The sequence below is a fragment of the Choloepus didactylus genome, chromosome 20 (assembly GCF_015220235.1).
Source record: "Choloepus didactylus isolate mChoDid1 chromosome 20, mChoDid1.pri, whole genome shotgun sequence".
Taxonomy (NCBI): domain Eukaryota; kingdom Metazoa; phylum Chordata; class Mammalia; order Pilosa; family Megalonychidae; genus Choloepus; species Choloepus didactylus.
The window spans coordinates 32,941,964-32,960,707 of record NC_051326.1 but is presented as its reverse complement, the minus strand read 5'-3'; the positions used below and the strand labels follow the sequence as shown (position 1 = coordinate 32,960,707).

General features: G+C 41.2%; 1 protein-coding gene across 6 annotated transcripts in view; it reads left to right on the top strand.

Annotated features, from left to right (window-relative positions):
- The window catches only part of NUGGC (nuclear GTPase, germinal center associated), a 69,542-nt gene that overhangs the window by 27,586 nt on the left and 23,212 nt on the right, over positions 1 to 18,744 (top strand). For 4 of the 6 annotated variants that reach the window (XM_037813165.1, XM_037813164.1, XM_037813166.1 and 1 more), the window contains 9 exons: positions 208 to 296; positions 3,145 to 3,249; positions 3,827 to 3,935; positions 4,759 to 4,981; positions 5,543 to 5,773; positions 8,296 to 8,505; positions 13,930 to 14,105; positions 15,556 to 15,574; positions 15,767 to 15,856. In XM_037813165.1, coding sequence (XP_037669093.1) covers positions 254 to 296; positions 3,145 to 3,249; positions 3,827 to 3,935; positions 4,759 to 4,981; positions 5,543 to 5,773; positions 8,296 to 8,505; positions 13,930 to 14,105; positions 15,556 to 15,574; positions 15,767 to 15,856 — 1,206 coding nt within the window. In that variant the 5' untranslated portion in view covers positions 208 to 253. The remainder of the gene's footprint in view (positions 1 to 207; positions 297 to 3,144; positions 3,250 to 3,826; positions 3,936 to 4,758; positions 4,982 to 5,542; positions 5,774 to 8,295; positions 8,506 to 13,929; positions 14,106 to 15,555; positions 15,575 to 15,766; positions 15,857 to 18,744) is intronic. The other 2 variants (XM_037813169.1, XM_037813168.1) reach the window with 2 other exon arrangements.

Below are 18,744 nucleotides of genomic sequence, written 5' to 3'. Positions count from 1 at the left end.
TGCTAATTCCAACCCTTGTGCTAGGCATTGTTAGAGATTCAGATTTAAGTTAGAATGGTCTTTGCCCCTTAGGAGCTTGCAATCTGCTTGTGAAAACAATGCATAAGCAGTTTTACATATTCTTTCTGGTTTTTACTATTTGTAATTATAATTTCTGCTGCCCCCCCCAACCCCCTCCCGCCCCTTGTACTTTGTATGTACTTCCAGGCTGGTTCTACTAAGTGGAAAGAAGCGACAGTTCATGTAGCAGGAAATGGCAGAAACTGAGGACTTTGTGGGTCAGGAGTCACACCCAGGTAACATCCCTGCTATATCCTCTGATGGAGTAAATTGGAACCAATTACTGTTATTTAGTCAAAGACAAGTGGGCTGAGACTGTATTTAACCACAGTCGTTGTTCATTGCTCTTTACCCAGGAGCTGCTTTCTCATGATTTTTTAATGGTGAATGAATACTAATTATTTTAACAATAACCAAAATAGCCTATTTATAAGGTAGTGGACTATTCTACGAGCAAATAAATTTGTAGGGGTTTTTTTGTTTGTTTGTTTGTTTGTGTTTTTTTTTTTTTTTACCTTTCTTTAAGAAGTTTCCAGAAAATCACCTTGTTCTCTCTGGGGGTGGCCTCTCTTAGAATGGGATAAGTAAGGTCCCCAGAATACTTTCAGGTGGCTTTCGTTAGAATGGGAGATGAAGGCTCATAAGGATGCTTCCTTCCCCCAGAAGGCTGGGTCTAGGGCCCTGGCGGTCAACGAGGGAGCTTTTGCTAGGAAGATGGCAGGAAAGTAGCCCCTCTCTGCAGAAAACATGGATGTCATCAGATCCTTTGCATTTTGGAAATCAAAGAGGAAAAGTTTCCTGGCTCCCTCAGGGGAAAGGGACGCGGGTTTCTGGGTCAGTGAGGTGGCGGCATCTGAAGCTGTCTGGGCACGTGAACTGAAGGAGTGGCAAATTTGGGGAACGCTTTGTTCCGCTTAGCCCTGAAGAGTGGGACTGTTCTCTTTGGAAAAAATGTGCAGCCTCTGCTAATGGTATGGATCAACAACGAATCTGCATCACAGATCAGGCTGTTCGGGACCAGTTTTCAAAAGCGACACCTTGTGGTAGCAAGAAACAAGAGCAGTAATAGCCGAAGGTCTATTTTTTGGAGTGTCCCACTTACCCCTACTGCTCTTTCCTAGGATAATTTGGAATAAAATGCTGGAAAAGGCAAAGGAATACTTGAGAAATTAAAAGAAATAGTAAGAGACATGGTCAAAGTACATTCCAGCTTAATCTATTGCAATTTAATGTAAAAATACTATCCTTAAATGGTATTATGGTGTAAATCCAAAATGGAATACTTTCTCCTTTCTGTTTTTTTTTTTTGTTGTTTTTTTTTTTTTAGGAAATTGAAGACAAACTTTAAAATCTTGCTGTGTTGTCTGAATTCTTAGCCTTTGCTTTAGTTGAGAGATAAACTTCCAACCTCTAATCAGATTGCCAGTTCCTATAAACTTGAAACTAAGGGAGATGGTATTAGGGACTTTTCCCTTGTTTTGAACATGTGGCTAAGATATTCTGCAAACATTGTTTACCAAAAAGAGTTTCTGAGTTACAAAGTAGAGATCAAGGTCCTATATCCTTTTACTTTCTTTCCCCACGGAGATCATGGAAACATCCCAGAATCCTAGATAACTTTCAGAACACAGACTAGAGTGTTCTTCAGTCTGTGACTGGTCCAGGTGCTTTAATAGCAGGCTCTCTTTCTTCTCTGCCTTTTCTGCTCCAGCTCCAGCTACTGAGCCAGCGACTACTTAGTACTTAATTTTAATGCATCCCTTAAACTCAGCCAGGATGAATTCTTAGAGATATGTTCAATCCTGAAGTTAGAATGTCTGAGATAGAAGATCTGAAGGACAAGCACTCTCAGCTGCAGGTCACTGCATGAGCATGAGGTGGCAGAGTGGGCCTTGAGCTGCCTCCAGAATGAGCCTGGATAGTGCTGGAAGACAGAAGGCTGAACAGAGGGGGGAAGGCTGTCTGAGCTGTCTAGGAGACCTATGTCTGGAGGCCAGTGGTGGAGGCTGGTCCTTCTGCTTGGGCTGCCACCCTGGTCCCCAAGCTCCTTCTCTGTGGTTTGGCAGGGCAGATGACCTCCCAGTGTCATGGGATGTTTCAGGGTCTCATGACCTAACATGAGCTTGGAGAATTATGACTCTTTGGGATCAATCCTCCTAAAGCACCTCACAGACATTTCCAAAGGCACAAGGTAGCCCCAGGGACTCAGTGTTAGGACCATTTCTAAACCTTCATCACAAGGACCCAGCTATTGCCCCTTTCTAAACAGGTGAACATAACTGAGGGATGTTTTTAAAAACCCATCCAAACCATGACATTTTGATTATACCCTTTTCTTAGGATTCCTGTCCTACCAGCCTTCATGTGCATAACCAAGGGAAATCACATAAGTGAATGAATCTCTGCAGAACTATGAGGATCTGCTTCTTGGTGGTTTCTGTTCTTGCCTATGTCAGGAAGCAGCTGCTATTGTCTCTTGGTGACGAAGGGGGGAAATGCCTCCAAATTTAGTCTGTTAGGGAGATTCATCCGGGAGAACACCCTCCAACACTCTTGCATTACTTATGTATCTTTGTCAGTGTTCTCATTTTACAATTGAAGTAACTGAGGCTTAAGGAGATAAAGTGATTTGCCCTGGTCATATGGCCTGTTCTTTTCTCTGAATTCTGCTCCTGTTCAGTTTGCTTCCTAGTCTGAAAGACCTCCCAGGGGCTTCCCTTGAATTGAAATATGGCTTTCGTCACCTCATACTTAGTCCTTCTCTGAACTTCATTCTGCCGGTTGTTTGAATTCTTTAAACTTCACGTTTAAAGATGGTGAGGAATGTCCAGCCACTTTGGTTTCTGAGGACATCCAAACAGGAACCCTTCATCTGAAGGGATATGTTGGACTCTGCACTGTGGAACTAGTGTCCTAGTCTCTGGGAAGTAAGAATCAAATTGTAACAACCCAACAATGCCTGCTTCTGAAATGAGCTGAGAGGGGATCTCTCAGAGCCTTTGGTCTTAGGTATTGGTAGAACTTGAGGCAAATACACCATGATCCAAGACCTATATAATTTTTATAACTTTTGTTTATTTTTAGTTGAGAATGATTTATTTAAAGAACCAATGAAAAAGAGAAGACGATCAGATCGAGACCAGCGTTTCCAAGCGTTTCCCTCAGTGGAGCAAAGTGCTCTGAAGGAATGTGAGTATCATGAAACTGCTGTACAGCTTGTTTTTTTCCCAAATGTGTTGAAGTGTTCAGAGGAAGAGAAGATTAAATTCTGAAGCAGGATGAAACAGCTTCAAATGAGCCTAGTCCAGAAAGAGAGGCCTCCTGGTTTGGCAGAAATAAGTAATCTGACAATTAAACTCCAGGTGTCTCTGGGCAGGCAAAAGTCTCTGGATAGGACAAAGAGTGTGAAAATGTTTAGTCTGGGGCTTTAGTAGGTATTTATATTGTATACCTGCATTTTTTTCTTTTTATGATCACAGAAGAGAAGTATCTAGGGGGCTACAACCCCATGGCAAGGAATTTGATGACTTCTGTTTCAAGGAGATTCAGGGATGGCTGGTTCCTCGGGAGGGTGTCAGAATCAAGGATTGCTATCTCTGATGATCTGTTATCTCTAGGGTCAGATAACTGGCTAGCCTTGTTTATTTGGCTTGTTATTTCATTTTTTTCCCCCTTCTTTGCAATGTTCAACAGGCTCCCTCTGTGGAGATCTAGTACTCAATTCCTGCCAGGTACATTCCAGATAATACATCTTTATTGATTCCAGATGAGAAATTGGAGTCACGGACCAGAAGGGTGTTGAGCAACACTTACCAGAAAGTTATTCAATCTGTCTTCTTGGATGACAATATTCCCAGTGGAGTCAAGTATCTCATGTGAGTCTGTATTCAGTCACCATCAAATCTCTGCATCGATGTCTCTCCTTAAGTGATTGTAGGTGCATGTGCCTTTCCCAATAATGAGAGGGAAATTTCACATAGAAACTGAGCAAAGAAGACTGACAATTTCTATAGCTGTGGGCCATAACTGTTATTACTGATGGTTGCTGTTCATTGAGCTCTCACTTTTGCCAGGTAATCGGCTAAATACTTTACATATATCAAATTTCGTTGAATCCACTCAACACCCCTATAAAGTCAGAACTATGATCATCAACCCCATTTTACTGAAATTTGGGCTCAGAGCGGTCAACACACCGACTGAAGTCACCCTGTTGGTAAGCGAAGGGCCAGGTCTCCAGCCCAGGCTCTATGATTCCAGAGCCTGTGCCCTCAACTGTTGATGCTGAACTGACTTGAGTGGTAAGGAGGCTACCACAATTTCTCCTGCTCAATACAACTCTGTATTGCTCCTAATAATACTTTACCTCTGCATAAACTTTATTTCTAGAGGCAAGAAAACATAATTTCTATACAACACAAAAGGGATATCTCACATCTATGTAGACATTATTGACATTATTGAGTTTCGTAGAATTATCGTTACCAAGCATTTTTTCCATAATCTCATTTGATTTACAGGACAACTCTACATAGTAAGCAGGAATTAATATTCCCCTTTGACCAAGGAGAGAGCAGAGACTCAGAAAGATGTAGTGACTTACCTAGGATAAGAACTTTGTTCTTTTCTATTTTTTTCTAATGCTTTTCCCACTATTCTTTGATGATAATGATAATATGCATTTTAAAATTGATCTAGAAACAGGCTTCTTGTCTTGATTGAAAAGCCGTCACTGGATCCAATCTACATTGGATTGCTTGGAAGTACTGGGGCTGGGAAGAGCTCCCTGATCAATGCCATCATCCAGCAAGCAATGTTTCTACCAGTGTCTGGAGAAAGCATATGTTCTTCATGTATCGTACAAGTGAGCTCAGGCTGCTGTGATCAGTATGAGGCCAAAATCCACCTTCTCTCTAACCAGGTATTTCATTTTCTCCCTTCCTCCCTCCTTTCCTTCCTTCCCTCCCTTCCTCCCTCCCTTCTTCTCTTCCCTCCTCCCTTTCCTTTCTTTCCTTTTCATTCTCTCTCTCAGGGATTGACATTATATTCCTTATAAATATAGCTCATGCCTTTGTTGAGCACAAAGAACATATTGCAAAATGAAAACGTTCAGTATAATGGCATGGAGGTTCTAGCCCAGATCCTGTCACAGCCAGTTGTGGGACTTTGGGAAAAATACTTCTGTCTTTGGGTCCCTGTTTCCTCTTCTACAAAACAAGGGAGTTGTATTGATGTTCTCTTGGGTCCTTGGCAGCTGCATGTTCTCTGAATATGTTCTATGCCCTTCCCCAGAGACTGCTAGACCTCTAAGCCACTTGGAAGGAAAGAGACTTTTAGAAATGATAGTAACAAAGGGAGGCTTCCCAGGCATGGGGGCTGGAACAAACCAAACAATAATACTCTTGAAACAATGGACTCCTTCCTGGGTCATTCTATTGTGTATCTATGTCCTGAGGGGCTTGGCCCTGCTCTGCATTGTCAGGAATGGAAGGAAGAACTGAAGAATTTAACTAAACTCCTGCGTGGGACAGAGGATTTGGGCAGAGAAGTGGAGGATGCGTGGGACAAGGATGATGCAGTGGAGGAAGCCATCTGGAAGCTACAAATGTTTTATGGAAAGGGAGCAGAAAGTAGGAACTATGAGGAGTTACTAAGGGCAAAGCCCAAAGGAAAGATTCCCACCTCCAGAATCGTCACCCTCAAGGCAGAAGAGGTATCTTCAATAATTGTTTCTTTATTTTTCTCCTATGACTCATGTACAATAATTGCATCCATTTAGGTGACTTGCTCAAGTATTATTACTGGAAATAAGCTTATACCAAAATCAGAAGTGTCCATGACCCAATTTATCTTTCAATATTTATGGCTGTCAAATGGGAATTTTTAGTGACTGATAGGAAAGATTTTATGCACAGAAAAAACTACTTACGGTTACTCGAGGATTAGTTAGGGATGCCTTTGGCTGCAAATGATATGAAATACAACTGACTTCTAATGGCTTAAACAAGTAAGGTTTTATTATTTTTCTCACATAAGAAGCCTGGAGGCAGTCAGGTACTTGAGATCATTCAATGGTTCAACAATACTAAGGTCAACATCTCTTTGATTCCTTTAATCTTTCCATCCAACTTGTCACCTCATAGTCATAAAGTTGCTATCGAAGTGCTAGATGTCAGAGAAGGAAGACGTGGCTAAAAGGTGGCACCAACCACATATCCCATTACATTGGGAACTAAAAGCTTTCCCAGAAACACAACTAACACCTTTCCATCAGAGTTCATCATTCTTAACTAAGTCAAACGGCCAGTCCTAGCTGAAAGGGAGTGTAGAAAAGCAGCAAACAGATTTGTTGAGATTGGCTTAGAGCAATCACAATCCACTGCTCCTTCAAAACAAAAAGTTAAAAATCAGGAACCTGTTAACATGGATGAAGAACAGGATGGATATTGGATAGGCAACTAGTAGAACAACACTCTCCTCCCTTTTATAATTTTTATTTTATTAAATTAAAATTCAAATTTTAAATTAAAACAAAATATGGAACCAATTTTCAATGTATTAAAGTTGCACATTTTAAACCTAGCTTTTCTTGTGTCTTAAAATTCAGCTTTAAAAATTCTTATTCTATGTATAAATCTGGCTTTTTTTGTATAAAATAAGAACAATTACTTACACTTGTTCTAAAATTTAATGTTCAATTATCTCCTAAGTTTAACATTGCAAAGCCTTAAATACTTGAAAGCTTCTTACATAATTAGTCAAATTTCCTTAGACATTTCATATTACATTTCAAATGTAACATATCCAGTTCTCTCTCAAGATGTTTTAAAGTCCAGCTAGCACACTTAGAAATCAAATGAATGAACCCTTTCAAAGCACTTAGCCATTTCTTATATGTCTAGTAAATCAAACACATGTAATAACCATTTCTTAGTTTAAATGGACATTATGATTAAAAATAATGACATTCTTAATATCTAAAACATAGACCAAGCATATCCAAAGAAAGAAAATGATCAAAAACTTGTTACTTCATCCAAAAGCACACACTTTACACAAAGATACCAATACAATACTCATTTCATCACCATCTCTGCCTTTAGAAATATTCCTTCCCAAAGTTACAAATTTACCCACTGAAGGAAGAGAACAGAATTACCAACTCAGTGAATGAGGTTCCAAACTCAGGGCTTTGGAGAGGAGATTCTAGACCAGGATGTGGGAGACCGATAGTGCCTTCCAGATGGTTTACCCGGAGCCACAGTTTTTTGGGCTGAGCTAGAAAGGGACTTTTCAAGCCCATGCCTTTTCCTGCACATGGACTTCATTGTACCTGCTTTATGTTTTAATTAAACTATCTTAAAGAACTTCTATCATCTTCTCTTTCACAATTTTGTTACTTGATTCGAATTGATGAAATCTGTTACTCCCTACTTGGATTGCAGCGAGTCCCATGATTATCTAATGAGTAATCTAAACTAAAAGAGTTTACTTTCTCATTTATTTCAGGCCTATTCTATACATAGTTATTTAAAATGACCACCATGCATTCCAAATCTTCTTTCCCCTGAACTACCCCAGTGGATATCCACTGCCACATTTGCTGGCATGAACATGTCACTATCCCAAGATATGTTTAGGCAGGAGAAATAGGCTGAGAACTATTCCCTAACCCACCCACCATGATTAAAATGTCCTGGAAAAGCCTGTATACATAGTTTTTTTTGTACTTGGAAGATATATTTTAAAAATGTTCCTCACATCAATTTTCAATTTGGAAAATATGGTCACCATATCACTATTGACTTTCTATAGTCTAGTCATGGCTGGCATTCTGGTAATTAATATGTTCACATTAGCCATATGGGAAGAATCCTCTCTCCTCAAATTTAGAAAGCAGCATATTAATTAACTGATTTTAGAATCAAAATGGAATTTAGAGGGAAAAAAATGATTATCCAGTCGTGATATAACTTTTCTGCAGTCTCATTCCAAGTGACTTTGGTTTCTTCACCTGTAAGTTAAGGGGCTTGAACTTCTTGATCACCAGGGTCTTTTCTGATTCTCAGAGTCTGGGCCCTTGAAGCCTGAACCAGAAGCCTCCCGATGCCCATTGCCTTCTGCTGATTCTTACCATTTACTCAACATGCCGCAATGAGCCCGAATTGCAGCCAATCCCAGGATAAGTGAGCTTTGAGAAGGGCTGGAGTGTGTGACTTTGTCCTTCCTCCTCAGGCAGGAGAGCTGTCTGTCAAGCTTGACCCCTACATCCGGACCCAGAGGAGAGATTGTAATGGAGAATCAGCTACGTCTCACATCTGGCCCTTGATCAAGCATGTGGAAGTGACTCTTCCCAAATCAGAGCTGATTCCAGAAGGGGTCGTGCTAGTGGACATTCCAGGCACAGGCGACTTCAACAGCAAGAGGGATGAGATGTGGAAAAAGGTGATTCTCTTTCATATAGCTTCATTCCCTCTTCTCTCAACTTCTCCGCCCTTTCTCAAACAACAAAGAATACTAATCCTTCATTTTAAGGGATTTTATGAGTTCACTGGAATTGAAGTCTTCCATTTTCTATGGTCTAAGCTTCAAGGCAGATGCAAGTTATGGGTGGCCAGAGAAATTGATGGAGGAGGAATTCGGGGATAGGAATTCTTGGTCGCTGGAAGAAGAGTGTCTTATGTGTGCCAAGGCCCAACAGTAGAGTAAGCAGAGTAAAAGAGGAAAGAGCAGTCCTGGGAGGCCAAGAGTTAGGTACAAAGCAGAACAGCTGGCAGCCAGCACCAGGGAACTAGGAGGCTGTAACCATGTTTGGTTGTTGGAAACAGATACCTATTAAAGCAACCTCAGATTAAAAGGATTTTATCAACAGAATATTTAAAAGAATCTCATGAGACACAGCCAGGCCTCAGCAAGCTATCTGGATGGAAGCAGCTATTCTCTGTTTCATTCTCTCATCATCATCTTCAATGACTCTGCTTCCCTTTGTGCATCTCTCTTCAGAGTCCTGCTTCTTGTCTGACACTTTTCTCTACTTAGCCATTGGGGTCCTTAATGTGGAAAGTGACCAGCCTAGCCCTGTCTTGAAATAACCTTACAGTTCATGTACCTACCACTGTTTGACTACAGTTTCTATGTCTTTTAGCTCAAATTCCTAAAAAGGGAAATATTACTGTTTACTGCCCAGCTATCAGACTAGCTCTCTCTGGATTAGGTATCCATCCTTACTGCAATCAGCTGTGGCTGAATGTGGCAGGTGGATGATGGTTCACTCCCTTCAGCTGAAATCTTGGGTGCAGGTTCAGTTCCCAGCAAGTGGGGTATGAGCTAAGACACCCCCAGATGTGTCTACCACCAAGAGTTAAGCATTAGGATAGTTTAATCTGCAACTAGTGATTAGAGATTGATGTATTTTTAAGAATTTTTCTCTTTGTCCATTTATTTTTCATTCATCAGCCATATATAATGTCTGAGATACTACTAAGTGCTGAGGGCACAAAATTATAGCTAATAATAATAATTATTATTTTTTTATTTACTGAACATTTTCCATGTGCTATGTACTGTTCTAAGTGAAGTAAGTTGTTGGTTATAACACCTAGTGAGTTGTGGAGCTGGGATTTTAACCCAGGCAAGCTGGCTTGAGAACCTATGCTCTTAACCCCTACTATATCTTACATAGTAAAACAAAATTAAATGAAAAATGAAGGAAAAGTTGTAGAGCATGACCCATTATGTTAAGGAGGATATAAGCATCCATAAATAACATTTATAAATGTTGTTGGGCTGTTAACACAAGGATATACACCCACCAGTTTCTGTGTTTATTATCACTTTTTACTATACACACCTCTATATTGTTTGTATAGTTTGCACAAACAGGCTTTACTTTTACAACTAAAAAATTGAAAACAAAACAAAATGAATAAGAAATTGAGCCTTCCCAAAAGGGGCTCAGAACCTAATAGGAGAGATAAAAACACAGATGACTAAAATGGAGAAAGTGATGTGAGAGAAGTACAAACTTCAGTGAGCATTGAAAACTTTATAAATGACCTCCAACAAGAGATCTCGTTCCTTCAACAAACACCTACTGAACATCTATTCAGTTTTGTGCTAGGATCTGGATGGACGAAGATGAGGTCCTTGCTCTGGAGCATCTCATAGTCCAGAAGGGAGTCAGACACACTAATTCACAAATCACATTACTTAAAAGTAAGAGCACAAAGTGATTAATTCCACTTGGGGGTGGGTGGGGTGTCAGAGATGAAATTTAAGCTCAGCCTCCACCAGGCAAAGAATGGTGTTGAGAGTGGAATCACCAAGCACCATTCTAGGCAAAAGAACAGCATCAACAAAGACTCAGAGGGGTGCGAAAGCTGGTGAATTTAGGGGAAGGATGAGTCTTTCTGGGTGGCTGGAGTGAAGAGGGCATGGGTGTGTAGAGGAGGGAAGTGATATAAGACAAGCCTGGAATAGTTTGGGGGAGGTTCTAACCTTGTGCCAGGGGTTGGCTTCCTGAAGAAGCCTGAAGGATAAATAGAAATGGGTCATGTAGAAAGAGAAAGAAAACGGCTTCTTAGCTGCCAAAGGACTCAATTCAGAATGATTGACTTAAGTTTTAAAGTCTGTAGATCTGTCCTGAATGAATGACTGTGGGCTGGAAGAGCTTTGTGACGATAGTTTCCATCAAGTAAATAGAGCAGGATGACCGTGTACAGAGTAACCTAGTTTATTCCCTCTGTTTTATAAGTGGAGCAACAAAGACCCAGAGAGGGGAAGTAACTTGCTCAAGACCACATAGCTAGTGAGTGGCAGAATTGGAACCAAAGAGCAGTTTTCCTGACTTCCCGGCTGAGCCTCCATGTACCTATCTCATCCCCCTAGGACATCCTCTTTACCCACTTTCTTTAAGATAAGGGCAGATGCATTGTCCTCCCCCTCAGTCCCTGCACTCAGGCCTGGCCTTGGGAGCCTTTGCATCTGCAGGGTCTCTGCTCATGGGAGTGGCATCACCAACCTCAGCTAGCTGTAGACTCAGCCAAGTGCAATGGGGAGGCAGCCAGATTTTCTCCCTGGATGGAGCCGGGATTGCAGTCAGTTCAGATTCACTGGCGACTTATCAAAGGCCACTCAGAACAGAGGAGCCAGATCTGGCTCAGAACAAGAGCTCTGAGGCGGGTGGACTGAAGCAAAGGGATGGTTCCAAGCAACTCAGCTTGGATGCGGAGCCTCTGCATTCTTGTGGTTTTGTGATATCCTCCCCACAAGAAGTTCCTAAAGACTCCCTTCTTTCTAGGTAGAATAAAGCACAGGCTCCCTCCCCCTGCCTCTCTAGTTCCCAGCTTTGCCTTCCCTAAGCTAAAACTATTATTAATTCAGATGTCCTGGTTCTGCCACTTAGAAGTAATGTCACTTAAGGGAAGTCATTTAACCTCTCCTGGGCCTCTTTCTTACCCTGGGGACAGAGGTGGTGCTTACTCATTACTCCAGTTGTTCTTGCTTTATAGATATGCTTTTTTTGTGTGTTCAGTGACAGTTAGGAACTGTGTGTAGGGCCTGAAATTTAATCACTGCAACCTTTAGGATTGCAGTCTTTTTCTCATATTAATAAACACTTATTACACTCCTATAGATTACCAAGACCATAGAGGATACAAAGGTGGTAGAGGCCCTGTCCTCAAGTAGCTCCCAGCCTGGTATCATATGAGGTCTCATAAGCCATAGTTCTCTACCCAGTGTTGACACTAATTTGGGAAGTGGGAGAGCAACGACTGTTTTTATTCTCCTGCCTGAACGTTAATCCATCCACATATGAAGGAGATTCAGGACCCATAGCTGTGAAGCCCTAGGCTAGTCCCTTTACCTCTCTGGGCTTATTCCTTCTCTGTAAAACAAGGGGGCTCATCTAACTCTAGAGATTGATGCCTTTTAAACAAGTATCCATGAAGCCAAAAGTTCATGGATGGGGGTGGGGGACACTGAGCAGGTGAGGGCTCCAAGTTCCCCACCCTCAATTTAACCAGAGAAATTCTGTTTTTTTAAAAACCAATTTTATAAATTAGAATTCTTTCTCAGATTTCACTTGAAAAAGACTTCACTGCTAAGAACAAGTTTGAAACCCACTGCTCTACATCAAGTGTTCTCAACCTTGATATTTGGCCTAGATAACTATTTGTTGTAGAGGGTCTGTCATGTGCATTTTCAAACATTTAGCAACATCCCTGGACTTTACCTTCTAGCACCCCCTAAGATGTAACAACAAAAATGTCAGCAGACATTACCAAATGTCTTCTGGGGTAAAAAATTGCTTCTAGTAAATAACCATTGTTATAAAACAAAATAATGGTTTAATTATCAAGTCACAAACTTGTCATGCCTTTTTGCAAAAAGCACTGCTCTGAGGTACCACAAACAAACTGAGTCCTTGAATTGAACTAGATTTTCATTTTTATGACGAAGCAAGACAAATAAAACAATACAGTAAGAGAAATGTCACTGGGCAAAACATGTTTCCTTGTTACATAAAAGTTGCATATTTAATAAAGCAATATTTATGTTATTAATAATTTGTAATTCCATTTTCATTGAACTTTGCAACTTGAATCACATAGTTTAGGGTTCCCTGCTGCCATATGGTGGCTGTGTGCTAAAAATGCAGAGGCAGGCAAACATCTTCAAAATGGTGCCATGAAGTGACAGCTTTGGGATAGGTATACTACGGTTTTGGTTTGCTAAAGCTGACAAAATATGAAATAACAGAAATAGACTGACTTTTAACAATGGGGATTTATAAGCTTACAAGTTTACAGGTCTAAGGCCATGACAATGTCCAGATTAAGGCAACAACAGGATACCTTCTCCCTGAAGAAAGGCTGCCTGCATCTGGGGCTCCTCTGTCATGTGACTGGCACATGCCTACATCCGCTGGTCCTTCTCTCCTGGGTTTCATTGATGTCAGCTTCTGGCTTCAGTGGCTCCCTCTCTGTTTTCTGTGGGTCCTCCCTTAGCTTCTCCAGGGCTTCTCTGAGGGCTTTTTTTCTGTCTTTTATCGTCTAATAAAGGACTCCAGTAAGAGGATTAAAACCCACCTTGAATGAGGTGGGTCACATCCTAATTGAAACAACCTAATCAAAATGTCCCACCTACAGTAGGTCTACACCCACAGGAAAGGATTAAAAGAACATGACCGTATATAGGGTACATAACAACTTTAAACTACCACAACTACCAAAACTATTTCTGGAAAAACAATACTTTAATTTTACTTAGAGGAAAACTGAGGCATAAAACAGTGGGATGGCTGCTAAGGCAACACAGCAAACCAGTGACGGATGTAAAACTGGGAGTCTGATTTCTTGAATTCTGTCAGTCACCAATACCTCAAACACCTATGTACCCTCTGGCATGTACCAAGCACTATGCTTTAGGTGATGTAGATTCCAAGATAAAAGATATGGCCCCTTCTCTTTGGGTAGTTCACAGGCCGGTGGGGCAGAGAACCATCCCTGTATATTAACTCTGTCTGAGAATACTATGGTAGGGTAAGTACAGGTGCACTCAGATGTAGAGGAGCAATGGCCAGTCCATCCTTGGGGTGGACTTTAGCAGAGTCTAGACAGGTGAATACAGTTAAGCTGAGGTTGGGCAAGTGCAAAGCCTCTGAGAAATAAAAGGCACATCTGAAAAACTGCAAGTAGCTCAGTATGACTGTACTATATAGAGTATGGTAGGGAGTGGTGAGAAGTGGGACTGGAGGTAGAGACAGGGGCAGAACATGGAGGACACAAATGACACGTTAAGGAATAATGTCCTCTAAATCTAAGACATCGTTCATATTCTTACACATATTGTGGTCCTATTTTACAGACCATTGATAAATGCTCAGTGATCTGGGTGATCAGTGACATAGAAAGAGTTTCTGGGGGGAGAGCCCATGAAGACCTTCTGAATGAGAGCATCAAAGCCTGCCAACGGGGTTTCTGCAAGGACATTGCTCTGGTGGTCACCAAGACTGACAGACTCCACTTGCCAGAATATTTAAGGTAATGCTCTTGGTTGGCAGGGATGTAGGCCCCAGTCTGGGGCATTCTTCCATGGGTATCAACTAAAGGAATGATGGAGCTTTAATTTTATGAGGAGTGGGCATTGTGGACTGTTGGGGATTAAGTAGAAATCTGGGTAAGCTTCTTGGACATCTGTTGTTTCGGTAATCTTGGTCATGTGAACCACTGTGGCTCCCTTTCCAGGGTAGCTGCCTGAGGCCAAGCAGGCTTCCCCTACACAGCTCCAGGAGTGCCATTCACACATATGATGATGCAAATGGTGCCTCCTGGAGCTGTGCAGTGTGAAGGTCCTGCCTGCACCCCACAGGTGAAGAAAATGTAGGTGCCCCCACAACTAGTAGATACATTCTATAATATTACCTGACATGATACAGCTTTGAAGTATTCAATTCTGTTTTGGATTTGTTTCCTCCTGAGGTCTGTACCCATTTGGAGCAAGCTCCTCAGAATTTTACATCTTTGGCAAAAGTAAAAGGTTTTTTACAAAATCATTTTCTGACAAAGAATAATGAAAAGAATGTAATAGATGTTAATATGCAATGAAAGGTGATGTCTGTGTAGATCTCTGGTGACTCTATAACATCTTCCAAGTTGGAACATTTTTGAAAGTGAAAGGGGAGTGTTATTAATACTTACAGAACAGCAGGCATAAACTGGGCTGTCCTGAGTGCATGGGATGTATGGCCTCAGGCTTTAACTATAGCTTCTTTACCTATCAACTCCACCATTCCCTACCCCCCCAACCATTCAGACTTAATTCTGACTGCTCGTTTCATGAATTCACTAGCAGAGCAAACCTCTTCTGTGAGAAATAGGCATTTTTCTCCTGATGTCTTGCTCTCCTGGTCTAGGTTGGAATTTCAGCTGCTGCTGCTTCCTCTTCCCCCTCTTCTTCACCTCCCCGCTCCCCTTTTCCGTCTTTTGGCACTTCTCTCCCCTGCGTCGCCACGTCTTTTGGCACTTCTCTCCCCTGCGTCGCCACGGACTAATATCTCAAGCTAACCCTTTCAACGCCAACACTAAAACTAAATGTGAGTCACTCTAATTTTGTAAACATTGCTGACCACTGTGGTAGAGGCTGTGGATTTGGAGGGGTACAGTTGCTGAGCTCACGGTCTAAAAGAGAGTTAAAGGTTATACAAGAGGGACAAGCAAAGTGCTGTGAGAACCCAGGGAGAGAGGGCTGCCCTTTGACTAGGACAGGAGCAGGGTCACAGATTTCACAGGAAACGAAACATTAAGAAATAAAGCACATTTTGTCAAATGGACACTGGAGGTAGATTAGATGACAGAGCATTTGGGCCAAAGAAACAACTTACGTATGTTATGAAAGCATGACAGTATGTGCTACTTTCAGGGAAAGTTGAAAACCTGCTGTGATGTATAAAAAAAATGAAGCAATTATTAAATTTTTCTCATTTCCTTTCAGAGAAAGAAAAGTAGGAAATGTAAGTATGGCTCATTTATTTTTAATTGATTATTACATGATTTCACGATTAATATTACATAATTCGAATACATACATGTTTGACTGCCTGGGCTAAATGCACATCTGCTGGGAAAAATATGCCTCTTATCACTTTGTCACTATTGATAACCCTGGACTCTTTCCTTTGCTTTTATCTCCTTTTACAATCTAGCAAGCTATTCAAAGTGAGCGAGAGGCTGTATTAGAAAGAAATGAAACGATAAAATTACAAAGGAATAGAATACTCAAAGAAAAGCTGAAGGTGAGTTAACAGATTTCCCTATGTATTTTTCTGCTTCTTGATCACTCAGATTTTGAGAAGCAAATGTATATTTAGTATTGTGTAATAGAAAGAGCACAGCTTTGAAGTAGACAGTTGAGATCTATCTCAGTCCCACTGTTTAATAATTCTGTGATCTTAGGCAAGTGATATTATCTCCCTAAGCCTCCATTTTCTCACCTGTAAAATGGGGGAAATCACCTACCTCCTGTCTTCTGAGAAATCTATTCAGGTAAATCAGAGATTACCAAATGTCTTGAGGTGTGCTTGGGTAGCAGATTGCGTGGGGTGCTGCGGGAATGGAGGAAGGCTGGCTGAATCACACTGGCAGTGGTGGCAGGCAGTGTTGGGGAAGGGTCAGGGAAAACCGCTCACCCTCGTGAGCAGAATTTTAAAGAATCAGTAGTTTTTAGTAAGATGAAGAAGTAGAGGAAAGGGCACTCGAGGCAGAGGGAAGTACATGATTGAAATAGCCTGCCATGTTTGGTGAACTATATACAAGTAGTTTTGAATGGCTTAGTAGAGGGTATGGGAAGGGATGTGTTGGGAGCAGATGAGGCTTGTGCTGTGTCTTTTAGGCTTGAGTAATCATTTGGTGGGACTCTTGGTGTTTCCTTAAATTATTTTATTATTCTGTCACTAAACTAGGTCTAAACATAAAACTCCTTACAATATATAAACTAAAAACACTTTAAAAATAAAATATGGCCAAAACTATGTAAGTGATATATCGGGGTTAGTATAATGTGAGAGATGATATGGTTTTGCTGAGGCTAAATCTTCAGGATTGGGTTTAATAGTAAAAACACATGGCCTTGTGTTCAGTTCTACATTCAATTGCTTTCTATATTTTGACTTTAATAATATTGATGCAGAAAATGTCTATTTAACAACAATGGAACTGAAAATTTCAAAGCGTTTGTTTCTAATTCAGGATAATCAGACCTCAAATACAAGCCAAAGTCTTTTACCAAGCAGTTCTTGAAGACCATTTTTAATGAGGTGGTAACTCAGTAAAGCTGTTCTTATGCCCTTGAATTGTGCTTGTTGGCATTAAAGAAATATGCATTTTATGAGGATATAATTGTATTATTTCTGGAGCCAGAAACATAAAATACTTCAATGCACAATTCACAACTGTGTTTATTGCTAATAGAGGTGGCCAACTGGTTTATAGGAGATTGGGTCTGGGCAAGAATGCATCAGCTTGCAGGGTGGCTATGGCTGTAACTGCTGTGGTATAAGTCCTTGTGAGATCTGCCCATCTGCACCCCTGAGGTCTAGGTGGTACCTGACATCTCCAGCCACTTTGTTTCAGTTTGAATTGTTGTGAAACTTTCTCTTGTACCACATACCTTAATTTGGAGCAGATTTCATTTTAACCTTGGAAAATATGAAGTAGAATTTGATTATAAGGTAGTCATCCATACAAATGTCCAGGTTTATTTTTGTCACTGCACAAAAAATTAGGAAAAAATATTGTTAAAGAATTGCCAACCCCTGAGACTACATTTATAGATCTCAGTTTGGAAACACCATGTGTTTTAGAAAGATTGTTTTTTCAGCGGTATGGAGAATGAATGACTGGTGGGGAGAGGGATGAGTGAAGACTGGAGGTAGAGAGACCGATTAGTAGGATTTTTCTGTAATGCAGGTGAGAAACAACAAGAATCTGAACCAGGCAGTAGCAATGGCAATAGAGAAGAGAGGATGAATTCAAGAGCTATTGGGGAGGTCAAAGATATAGGTCTGGATGACTAATTAATTGTAAGGGGGAGGTAAAAGAGAGAAAGGACTTGAGATACCTGAGATAACTGCTAGATTTCTGGCTTGGGACAACTCAAGATAGGTGGTAGTATTCAGAAAAACATATTTAAGGAGGACTGGTGGGGTCTTTGGAGGAGTTAAAGATGAAAATTAATGTATTGAACATACTGAGTTTGAGTGTTTGGGGGATGTCCAGTAGATATTTGGCTTTATGGGTATGGACCACAGCAAAAAGACTGGGCTGCAGCAAAAAGACAAGGTAAAGAGTTGGAAGCCATGGGCATGGATGAGGTTGCTCAGGGATAGTGTACATAAAGAGGCAAGTGTAAGGTTAGTCTTGGAACTTTGCATTGTCTATCAACAGGGACGTTATTGCATTTTGGGTGGGGCATTGTATAAGACTGTCCTAAGCATTGCAGGGGAAGTCATGCCACACCATCCCCTCCTTCCAAATGCCTGTAATGTTCCCTAATCATAGTTAAAATGCCCCCTTGGTGAAGAATCCTGGGTTGATATATCAGTTATGAATACCTTTGGCTATAAGTAACAAAACAACAGTGACTGAAACAAGCAAGGGTTTTATTTGGCTAACCTAATAGGAATCCAGGAACGAGCTGTCCAGGGCTGGTGCAATGGCTTGACGCCATCAGGCTCTTTCTGTTTTTCTGCTGTACCATCCTTAGCATGCTGGCGTTTGTCTTCATGCATACCATCCTAGCATCACCAAATGGTTGCTGCATCCCAGGGCTCATGTCCATTTTCCAGGCAGAAAAAAGCTGGTAGGGGATGAATAAAAGTGTGCCCGCCAAGTCTTTTCCTTTTTTATCAGGAAAACAAAGCTTTCCCAACTCATTGGCCAGAACTATGTCCTAGCTGGAAGGTGGCCGTGGGGAAGGGGATGTGGATGGGGTTGGGTCATCCAGTCAAGAGCCTCTGCCATGGGCAGTATTAACATTTAAAAGGAAAACTAAGGACCAGGAGTCTATAGAGGAAATGGGACAGAAAATGAGGTGGGTCACCGGGAGAACTTGAGTGGTGTCAGAGAAGCTGAGGGAGAAAAGTTTTAGAAAGAGGGAGCAGGCAGTACTCACAAAGCTGCAGAG